General features: G+C 36.8%; 1 protein-coding gene across 1 annotated transcript; it reads right to left on the bottom strand.

The window, feature by feature from the left end:
• Positions 1-2,805: 2,805 nt before the first annotated feature.
• LOC144240544 (testis-expressed basic protein 1-like) lies at positions 2,806-11,659 on the bottom strand (the record flags this gene model as incomplete). The annotated part of the gene is made up of 9 exons (XM_077774919.1): positions 11,469-11,659; positions 9,734-9,820; positions 8,937-8,969; positions 7,878-7,910; positions 6,772-6,804; positions 6,657-6,686; positions 6,543-6,563; positions 3,378-3,398; positions 2,806-2,826 (listed from the first exon to the last, which is right to left on the bottom strand). Coding segments are annotated over exons 1-9 (292 nt in total), but the record flags the coding sequence as incomplete, so codon positions are not given.
• Between the last annotated feature and the right edge of the window lie 592 nt (positions 11,660-12,251).

Genomic DNA, 12,251 nt, shown 5'->3' with positions numbered 1-12,251 from the left:
ACAGCCTACAGGAGGAGCTACACAAAATCTAAGCCTGTAATGCCTCAAGTTAACAAATTCAAAACCTGAGGATAACCAATCACAGGCAGCCATTTAGGATTTAAGCTACAGCCAGTCACCAGCGTTCTTACTCATTTCTGCCTCTTCGNAAACTATAGAAAACTTATGAAGAAAATTGAAGAAGACACAACAAAATGGAAAAACATTCCATGCTCATGGGTTGGAAGTTTAAATATTGCTCAAATGTCATTACTACCCATAGCAATCTACCCATTCAATGCAATCCCAATTAAAATTGCACCAGCATTCTTCTCAAAACTAGAACAATCTATCCTAAAATTCGTATGGAACAACAAAAGACCCTGAATAGCCAAGGTAATCTTGAGGAAGAAACCTAAAACAGGAGGCATCACCATCTGTGACTTTAGCCTCTACGACAAAGCTGTCATCATCAAGACAGTATGGTATTGGCACAAAAACGGAAACATAGACCAATGTAATAGAATGAGAACTCAGAATTGGACCCACAAATGTATGGCCCACTAATCTTTGACAAAGCAGGAAAGAGTATCCAAACGAAAAAAGACAGTCTCTTTAACAGATGGTGCTGGGAGAACTGGACAGCAACATGCAGAAGAATGAAACTAGATCATTTTCTCACACCATACACAAAAATAAACTCAAAATGGATAAAGGACGTGAATGTGAGACAGGAAACCATCAAAACCCTAGAAGTGAAAGCGGGAAAAACCCTCCTTGACCTCAACCGCAGCAATTTCCTACTTGACACATTCGCAAAGGCAAGGGAATCAAGAGCAAAAATCAAGAGCAAAACCACTGGGACCTTATCAAGATTAAAAGCTTCTGCATGGCAAAGGAAACAATCAATAAAACTAATAGCCACTGACAGAATGGGAAAAGGTAGTTGCAAATGACATATGAGATAAAGGGCTAGTAACCAAAATCTATAAGGAACTCATCAAACTCCACACCCAAAAAACAAATAATCCAGTGAAGAAATGGGAAGAAGATATGAACAGACACTTCTCCAAAGAGGACATCCAGATGGCCAACAGACACATGAAATGATGCTCAGCATTCCTCATCATCAGGGAAATACAAATCAAAACCACAGTGAGATACCACATCACACAGGTTAGAGTGGCTAAAATGAACAAATCAGGAGACTCTAGATGCTGGTGAAGATGTGGAGAAATGGGCACCCTCCTACAATATTGGTGGGAATGTAAACTGGTGCAACCCCTCTGGAAAACAGTATGGAGGTTCCTCAAAAATTAACAATAGAACTCCCCTATGACCCAGCAATAGCACTGCTAGGAATTTACCCAAGGGATACAGGAGTGCTGATGCATAGGAGCACATGTACCTCAATGTTCATAGCAGCATTCTCAACAATAGCCAAAACATGGAAAGAACCTAAGTGTCCATTAACTATTGAATGGATCAAGAAGATGTGGCATATTTACACAATGGAATACAACATGGCAACGAGAAAAAAATGATATCTGGTTATTTGTAGCAACATGAATGGAACTAGAGGTGTTATGCTGAGCGAAATAAGTCAGGCAGAGAAGGACAAATACCATATGCTTGCACGTATAGGTGGATTAGGAGGAAGCTAACGGAGGACCATGAGGGAGAAGAAGGAGAAGAATAGTTGGGGAGAGGGAGGGAGGCAAACCATGAGAGACTTTTGAATGCTGAGAACAAACTGAGGGTTGATGTGGGTGGGGGAGAGGGGAAGGGTGGTGATGGGCATGGGGAAATGCACTTGTTCGGATGAGCACTGGGTGTTATAAATAAACCAACTTGACAATAAACTATTTAAAAATAAATAAATAATAAATATTTAATAAAATTGAAAATAAGAATTTCTTCAAATCAGTAACCTAATTAATAAATTGGGAAGTAAATAGTTTGTGTAAGTTGAAGCCTACATTAAGTAATATACATAACAAAGAGATACTCAGTTTCATGGAAATTAAAATTTTAACATATTAAAGTAGCAATATTGTGAAAGTATGACAAAATTGGGATTATATTGATGTAGGGAAATGGGAAACTTTTACACATTTTGGTGTGCCTGTTATGTAACTACCATGGAATTCAGGTAAACAACAGCTAGTAAAGTAAAAATGTGCTTAAGTTACATAAATGTTATATACATGAAGATTTATTAATCTCATTTCAGGTTGTCCACTCTGGATAAACTTTTTCAAATTACTTAAGGACATTTTGCAAGCAATGTTTATGATAGCTGAAATTGCAAACATTGCGAATGCTACAGTAGGGGAGAGAAAGAATAGAAAAAGCATATTTGTATATTGGAATATTTATTTAACACTCAAAATGCATAAATTGGATTTTTATATTTTTTCAGTATTACAGTATTTTGGAGGAAAAAGCAAGTTGTAATGATATTTTCAAAACGACGTCATTTTAGTAAAAATTTTAAATAAATATATACAAGACAATACTTTATATTGTTCAGTGACACATAGAGATTATACGAACAGATGAAAATAAGTTTAACAAGTGTTATGATACATTTATAAGAGTTGGGAAGTGGGGAGAGTGGAATGAGTATAGGGATGGGACAAAAGGGATTTCTATATCATCTGTCACCTGAGAAATATGACAAAATATCAGCTGTCAAACCTAGCATGTGGCTTTACAAGTGTCAGTTAGTTTTGCATTTTAAGAACTTCTTTAAGAGACAAAAAGACAAATACAAAAACTATCTGTGCAAACCAGATGACAGTGGAAAAGCCACAAGGAACTTACCTACAGAGTTGAATGATGGTGCTAAAACACACAGAAACATGAGGTGAGTCATCGGAATTTTGATCCCCAACCTTTCCGTATCAGTGTCAGTCATTGTGCCCTCTTGGAAGTTGTAGGCCAGGCCCAGGGAGACCCCTTGACCTGGTGGTGAGGACTGGAGGCCACTCCCACCAACTTCATCCTTTCAATTTCTAATAAGGTTGTTCAATTTTTAGTAGACAGATGTTATTCCTATGAAACTTTGTGGCTTACATTTTTCTCTCTCCTTATCTCTCCCTCCCTCCTTTCCATCCCCCTTTCTTTTCTCCTATTTTATTTCTAGCTCTTCCCTTTTTCTTCACTCATCATTTCCTCTATTTTTCCCCCTTTCCTCTTAGTATGTAAACCAACAGACCAAGTTTGGAAACTGACAGTTTATTATTGACAGACTATTCTAAACCAGCACTCGGAGACTATCTATTGCTTAATATTCATATGAACTGATTGTTTCTCTCTTCCCTCAAAGTGCTTACAATCTAAAAAAGTGTTATGATGGGAAGCAAATTTTTGTTGAAAAAGAAGTTAATACTTACTGCAGTCTCCTTTGGATCCCTCTAAAAACACAAGTAAAACCAAGAAAAATCCGTTTGAATATTCTATTTCTGTAGTTTTTATATCATTACAGAAGATTACCCAGTCATACCCTCAAATAGTCAAATAGTCAAGAAACCAGAGGCAACATCTTCTCATGGCTTACTTATTAGTCAAGTAACAAGAAAAAGCAGGCAAAGGTTAATGAAGGTAAATACATAGTGAGAAGAAATAATAAATTAGACATGGAAAGAAACACTGAATTAGAATATATTAGTTATAAAGTAAGTTGAAGCCAAGTAAGAGAAAAATGTCAAAATATTTACTCAGCTGATTGAGACTTCAAGTTTAATGAAGAGATGGCAAGTTATAACGAATACACACACACACACACACATTGTGATCAATGTGCATCCTATAGCCTAAAACTTATTTCTTAGTGATGTCATGGAAACATTTTCCAAAAGATCTGGAGACAGACAAGGCAAATTACACAAAAACTTGTCATGCTATTTTCGCTATTCTGTTGAAAGTGTAAAAATAAAAAAATACCAACAATCTGGAAGTGACATAAATTATGTTGCGTGATGGTCTAATTTGATATTTTACCAATGTATAAGTAAAGATCTAGACAGAAATGTAAAGATAGCATGTATTTTCTTTCTCATCTCCTTTCTTAAAATGAATGCTTTCCTTCCATAATTGGATGTGATTAAGTCCAGGACACACAAAATCTTCTGGTTTACATTAATGTTATTTGTTTCTCCTGGTTCTGTGGATATTTTATCTATCTATCTATCTATCTATCTATCTATCTATCTATCTATCTATCTATCTATCTATTTATCTATCTTAAAATTTATTTTTACAGAGACAGAGCATGCATGTGCCAGTGATGGAGAGGCAGAGAAGAGAATCCCAAGCAGGCCCTGTGCTTTTAGGGCAAGGCCCAACTCGGGGGGTGGAGGGGTTCAAATGAGATCATGACATGAGCCAAAATCAAGTCTGATGCTTAGCCAACAAAGCCACTCAGGGTCTCTGTGGGTATTTTAAAAACAGAAAATACTAAGAGGTGCTGAACACTTTCATGTGCTGCACTTAACATTTGCTGTAAAAATTAGTAACATTAAAAATAAATTCAGTGCCTTTGAAAACTTTTGAATTATTATGGCGACTTTAATATATAACATGTGGGGTGCCTGGGTGGCTCAGTCAGTTGGAGCATCTGATTCTTAGTTTCAGCTCAGGTCATGATGTTGCAATTTGTGAGTTCAAACCCCATGGTGATTCTGTACTGACAGTTTACAGCCTGCTTGGGATTCTCTCTCTGCCCCTCCCCTGCTCACATGCTCTTTCTTTCTCTCAAAATAAATATGTAAACTTTTTAAAAAATGTTTAAAGAAACTCAAAAATATATGTAACATGTGACATATTTAAATACCAAATTTTTAAAATTTAAATTTACTAAATTCCATGCACCTAAACTGATATAATGACCTTGTCCAGCATTTTCCTGTCAGAAGATTTTTGTAGTCTCTGGTTAAGCACCACGTTTATATTTCTATGTCCAGAGATGATAGAGGGAAGACTGGTAGAGATTGGAAATTTAGAAACAAGATGACTGAGGTTTATAGGGCCACCTTAGAGGTGATTGGGAAATCAAAGAAATAAGTTGCTATTTGGCTTTCTAAATTTTAAATTGTGGCTTATTTGGACCACAATAAAATGCTTACTGATCCAAGTTTTCCCTAAGAATGCATGGTTAGCCTGGAATAGAAGCTAAGATTGCAGGCTCTACACTAAAGATCCATAGCAAGACACTAATAAGATATTATTAAATTGTGTAAGAATAAACTACATGAAATCTAGAGTTAGACACTTCTGAAATTCTGTTGAGGTTGAGTGCCTTACAAGGCCTATAGCTTTAAGCAAGTCACTAACATTTCTCATGCATATATTTCTCTTCTGTAAATTTGGGATAACAAAATATAGTAAGTTAATTGATTTAAGAGCTGCTTATTAAGGATTATCTTTACTATGAGGAAAATAGACTATAAGAGGGCAAGAGTAGAGAGAAACAAATTAGGGGTCAGTTAAAGTAGTTTAAGAAAGAGATATTGATGCTTGGGCCAAGACTACCATCATGGTGAAAAATGGTCTAATTTGGAATATAATTTGAAAGTAGTGGGGATGTGATTTGCTGATGGATTGGATGAGTGAGAGAAAGAAGTTAAAGAGATAGATGTCCTGAGCAATTGAGGGAATTCAGGTGCCCGTAACTATATGTAGCAGGATCAAGCCTTGGGTTTTGGACATGTTAAGAATGAGATACGTCTCCTATATATTCAGGACCACTGTAACATGGTTGTATAGGTTGTTCAGGGCACAGTGGGATTTGGGGACTGAAATCCCAGCTGTATTCTTGAGTGGGGCTGCATCTGCATAGAGAAAGGATCACTCTTTGATTTGTACCAAAGCAACCTGTAGGCTAACCTGAAAGAGGCCTTGAACAGACACAGGGGATTTGGGGATAGTTCATCCTTGTGTGGTTCACAGGGTCATTTGTAGATATTAAAATAAAATGAAAAACATCCAAAAGAGTGGCTACTACATAGGAAGTACTGAGTGCATGTTAATACTCTTCCTCTCCTATACTGTATATTGTATTTTACTTATCTGTGTACCCTTACATTAGCTTCTTGCACTGATTTCATGTGGTGTCATGATGATTAACTATTCTGAGATGTAAGAATGAGATAAAAATGACAACAGCAGACAAGAACAGCCCTTCTTGATGCTCTTGGAATTTCAGTACACAAGTCAAAACTGTAATGTGACAAATTTTCAGGATTTATTCCTCCATTTCTTAACATTTATATTAAGAAAGGTACATTAAGTGGCTAGCATTTGAATTTTTCTTGAGTACTCAGATTACTTTTAGCCTATTAGTAAGTGGATAAAAGAGGAATTGGATGGTACTAGGGATAAAAGTACCTCATAGTGTGAAAGGGAACACTTATGAATAATTCTCAGAATCTTCCATTCATTACCTTGGTTTCCTGTTATTTTATCTAGGCTTTACAGCACCTCCTGTTATAACAGTTTAAAAAGCATTGATTTTCCTTTATAATTTTACTATAATCTCTAAATTAATCTCTAAAACCTACCTCGATCATCATATGAAGTGTCTAGAGGATTGAAGGAAAAACATAAGATTATTAATTTCTCATAAATGGATTTCTGTATTAATTTCATAGCAATTCAGCTTTTAATTTATTTACCACTTTCTGTTGAATATAAATGTTGGAATCCTGAAAGACAAGATGAAAACATAATGAAATTCTACCTTGACAACTATGTCTGCATCATTTTCTTGTAAGGTAAAAATGTGTTTACCTCTTCCTCTTTTAGATCTCTGAGAGGGAAAATCTTTGGGGAAAAGAAACAGATTAAATTTACTAACAGCTCATCAAGAAAGGTGTCATCATATGTCTAAATCCAACTAGGAAGATTTTTCTCTTTTCCCAGATGCTCCCCATTTTCTTTGGATTCCATTTCAGAAAAGAAAGGGATGATGCCATGGCCCTTTGCTCTGCATCTGTTCATGACAGATGAATCATAGAAGAGGAGGAGGCATGGACCAAGAGGCCAAGTGTTGGGCATGACAGCAAGCAGAGTGATCAAGCTACTTTCTTTCTCCTTTTGGGAATATAAATTCTTACACTTGTAGTGTGTGTGTGTACATGTGTATGCATGCATGTGTGTGTGTGTCCCTACAAAGAAGTAGAGTGCCTCGGAATCTACTTAGAACCATTAGGTTTCTGGATGTTTTATTTCAAATAAGCTTGTTCTGAATTTATTAATATTGATTAATTTAATATTAGTAATATTAATAATAAATACTGAAATTCGGTATAAAATGAGCCTTTTTTTGTCTTAACCAAGTGGAGATAGTGTAATTGAGAATATGAGTACTGGACTCAGGGCCACAAACCTGGATTTGTTATCCAACACCTTGTTTTGTTAGGTGAATTTGGGTAAGTCTCAACCTTTTGAATATCAATTTCATCTTCTAAAATGAAGATAATAATATAAGTTGTGCTCACCTATTACACTTTATAGCTTTATAAAGCACCTTTTCATGTATAATATTCAGACTTTATGACAACCCATGAATTTTATGTACTTTATCCCTATTTTACACATCCAGGAAATTCTTTCAGAGAGGTTTCTAAGCCTTTCCATGATCTTGGGATAAACAGGAGTTGGAAGGGATTTTTTTTAATGGTCTTAGGAGGGAGACATATTTGTCTTTTCTGAGAAAAATGCTCAAATCCTTTTTATATACATATATAAACATACACACAGATGGATTGGCAGTTAGATATTATAACGGAAAAAGGTGTGCTGACTTAAATCATACTCAAAGGGAGATGAGTTCGTTTTATGCTCTAAAGAAAACATTCCTCCATTAATTCTGTAGTAGTTCCTAATCTATTTACCTCTACCGTCTTCATAGTCCAGAAGACCAGCACCTGGAGAAAAAGAAGAGAGCACTCCATGGTTTTGCTTCTTGAAAATGAGTGGGGCAGGGGCACCTGGGTGGCTTAGTCGGTTAAGCGTCCGACTTTCGCTTAGGTCATGATCTCGCGGTTCGTGGGTTCGAGCCCCGCGTCAGGCTCTGTGCTGACTGCCAGCTCAGAGTCTGGAGCCTGTTTCAGTCTGTGACTCCCTCTCTCTCTGACCCTACCCTGCTCACGCTGTCTCTCTGTCTCTCTCTCCTAGAAATAAAAATTTAAAAAAAAAACACATTTAAAAAAAATGAGTGGGGCTTTAAGACTCTGAGAGCTAATGTAGACATGAACTCCTGATAGTGAATAATGATGGATATTAATTTTCTTCACTAACTAGGACTGTACATAGCAAGAGAAGATAAGTGACTGTGCCAGCCATCAGTTTCACCAGGCTAAATAGTAATCAGAAGGGCCTCAGAATACTTTTCCTTTTTGGTACTCCAGCACTTAGCTCCTACTAATCTTGGGCTATCTTTCATCAACTTTGGCATCTCACTAGACATTCCCATAGAAAATCTGCTTCACCTCTTCACATCTTGAAATTGCTGCTCTTTTCAATCATAATCATATTAGTTGTATTCACTCTTGCTATTCCTACCTACATTGCATTCTCCTACCCACCCACCTTGCTGAGGCTTTCTTCACTACCAGATTTAGATCTTCTGTTCCATTGCCTGAAGAGTCTGCTGTTTTCATGGCTTGGTATTTATGTTGCTGCTCTTGTACCACAGGAGGCACCTGAAGAGAGCCTCCGAATCATGCAGACCTACCCACTATTAGTTCATTCTGCCCAAATTCAGTTTGGCACTCAGCATTGCATAGAAATCTCTGGTAGTGGGTTTCTCTGAGTAAATTAGAAGTTTAGTTCATGGAATGATGCATTATGCAAGGTGCTGGGAGTACAATGGTAAATAAGATAAATTTGGTCCTTATGTAAATGCCATTATGCTTTCTATCTTCCCTTTTCTCATGGGTCTAAGTACTTACTTTGTTCTGAACTGTATCTTGAGACATCAATTTCTGTGGAAGAATCAAGCAAAAGTATTACTGTTATCTACCTGCAAGAGGTATTCTTCCTCCTAACTCAACTCTTCTCACTCTAAACTGTGCTTCTTTTCTCCTAAGGTGGCCCCCTAGATATGATGCATTACTAGTTCGTACCTCCTTTAGGCACCTCCAGCCAGCCCTGTTCTACCTGTCCCTCCACACTAATCCTTCACATAGGTGCTAGGATGAGAAATAAGGAAGGGATGCAGCTGACTAGAAGGGAGTGAGGGAAGATACTAAGAAAAATCCTGGAAAGAGAGATGTTATGGCATGGAAATAGGTTATTGCTTACATGAGCCCTATCTCTGGTTCATTGACAAATAACTATATATTTGTCTCTTATCATCTCTTCTGTATTGTCACTAAAATTCTTGAATTCTTTTTATATACTACTAACTAGTGGTGTCTACTAGCACAGTGTCTTGTCTTTTCCATTTTTATTCCTCAGATAATTTCCCTTGGATCTCAGATAATTTTAGAGTATTCTTGTTATTACTGTTGTTAAACTTAATCTACTTTTTGGGAGGTTGACATTATTGGTAATGTAAGCTTTCAGAGTTTAAAAATGCAGGAGGAATCACTAGTAGGTCAAATATTCTTCGGTTCATGTATTGAAATGGACTTCCAGAATATTGGCAAAGTCTCTAGCTATCAACTAAGTAGAAACTGAGACTGAATCTTGGTATTCCTTCCACTGTGACTTTCACAGAGAATTTCCATTTTGACTTGTTACTCACCGTTTTGTTTGCGTCGTGTCCATCGTGTTAATAAAATAGCCAGAATGGCAAGTCCCAGTAGAGTCAGGATGATAGCCAAAGTTATTTCTGCAACAAAAATTCACCTGTAGGCTTTCTTGTTTAGACCATATCATTATCAAAGACAGCTTCTGGTCACCTCTTAACTGTTTTCACCAAATAGGCATTTCTTCTCTGCACCCTTTTCTACTACTCGAACTCCTTTATTCCTTTCTGTTCCTTATCTTATTGTCTCCACATTCCTTCCCCTTCTCATTTTTTAATATTGGTCTTTTTAGCAGATACTAAGAACCTCAGATGCTATATACCCTTGGTTTAGAGAGTGGAAAATATGAAACATTTTCTCCTCAGTTGAATTCCTTACTCTATGTAGTCAGAAGGTTAGAGAGAATCAGTGATGCAAAGTAAAGTAATTCACTGGGGTGTGAGAAAAAATATTATTTCTATTTTTATGTAATTTTATAACTTTAAAAATTCTAGGTTTTCAGTTTTGAAGCATGTATTAGTACATAAGTATGTTTACAACAATTTTTATAGCATATTTAAGCAATGTGTGCTCAAAAATTGTTTACATGGTAAGGTATCAAAAAAGAGGCCCTTGACTGAACATGATCATATTAATGAAAACCACAACAGAAGACATCACCCACAAGGCCTCTCATGGTAAGACAGATATTTGTGACAGTTGTTACTTTGGTTAATAGGATTTCTCCCAAAATTCCGTGCTAGGACTGCTAACCTGTATCTGTTTATGTACAACTGGAGAGAAAAATCTTAAGTAGATACCTTGCTATGGTTATGAAGAACTGAGACTGAGGAGCTCTGGACAGAAGAAAGGAAGAAATAGAGGGAGAGAGGGAAAAAAGAAAGAGAGAGAAAGAGAAAAGATGTAGGAAGGGAAAAGGGGGGAAGGAAGGAGGAAATGAATAAATGAGTAAACAAACCAATCATAAATCTGCCTGTGACAGTGATAAATGCTGGAGATAACTGAACTGTGAAAGGCTAAGAAAATTAATTACACCAGGATTAAGCTGCTCCAAGAAAGCAGTAAATGAATTCACCTCAAGATGTAATGAAACACCTCCAGTTGGGGAAAATTGGTCACATGTCTACCAAATCTTTCAGGTGTTAGGTCATGTGAGAAAAATTTCCCAAAAAAATAACCTTGAGAGATTTGCTCCTAATGGAGCATTAAAATAAATAGTAAATAGTTTGGCTTTTTTCATGGCAAGTCAAAATTTCATAACTGATGTGAAGTAATCCTTGGGGAAGGAAGGGATACCCAGGTGGTGTACTTGGATTAAGCCTCTGGAAGGCAGTACTCCCTTTGAATGGTGTCTGGAATGTTCTAGCTATTGGACAAAAGGTAATCCACTTCTTTTATGAGGAAAATAAGAGGAAGAGTTGAAACATTATAAAGTGAGCAATACTACCAGAAGTGAGATAATAGGCTAAGGAATTTTCCTATTGTTTCAGAGGATGGTTGTTTTGTCTTAGTAGTTCAAACTCCTGAAACTAAGGGAGAAATCAGTGTTCTCACTCTAGAGCTGAACTAACTGGATGGTTTTCCCCAGGCTCCCAGAGGAATCAATGAGAGTGAAAGAAAGGATATTGAATTTGGAAGAAAGCAGGCAGGTAAAGAGCATTACAGTCTCTGAAGAGAAGACTTCTGAGTCAGTAGGGTAAGGGAGACTTTAGAGAAGGAGTCAGTCCATACCCAAGACTGCCATTTTCCAGGTGTTGTCTTCAGAGGGTTCTGTGTCATCTGGATTTCTTTATCAGAGGGAGATCAAGATAAAAGGAACACCCCAAGCTCACTATTTCTGAGCAATATGAACTTGGATGTGGCAGAGGTCTTTGTAGACAAACATGCAGAGGGCTGCAGAGGAACTGTATGGCTCAGGTTAATCAAACCTAGGCAGAATATAGGAGTGTGGCCTATGAAGGTTCTAGAATCTGTGTCATAACAAAGAACTAGAACTTCAGAGAGACAAGAAGAAAGGAAGTTGAGGACCGAGAGACTGGGAAGACTTCAGAATATTTGGGGGGACCTTAAACTTATGCTTTTGAAAGGGAATTTCCTCTATTGGGGCTCTGGAATAAGTTCTTATTTTCCAGACATTTTAAAGCCAGAGCTTGTTTCCTTCATCCTTGTAACTTCCAGACATTTTAGGCAGAGAACCTCCTATAAAATAGGTACTTAATAAATTTTTAATACTTGGAAGTGAGAAAAATTCCTATATCTATTTAAAAAGAAGGACCTTGAAACAAATGGAGGGTAAAACAGTAAAGGCAGGCTGTTCGAATTAGATAGTAAGATAGAGTCAAGAGGTTTGTGGTGCTAGGAAAAAAGAGCCAGTGAAAGGGATTTCAAGTCTCTGTGAACAATGAGGAGAGTAATAAAACTAAATGAACAGCGAAGCTTTATATTAGATACTAATTTACATGTACAAATTTATTTAATCCTTAGTAATGTTTACAACAAAACCCTTCAAGGCTG

This window comes from Crocuta crocuta, unplaced genomic scaffold (genome assembly GCF_008692635.1).
Source record: "Crocuta crocuta isolate KB4526 unplaced genomic scaffold, BGI_CrCroc_1.0 scaffold568, whole genome shotgun sequence".
NCBI lineage: Eukaryota > Metazoa > Chordata > Mammalia > Carnivora > Hyaenidae > Crocuta > Crocuta crocuta.
Note: the sequence above shows the minus strand (reverse complement) of the source record. Positions and strands in the feature narration are given on the sequence as shown.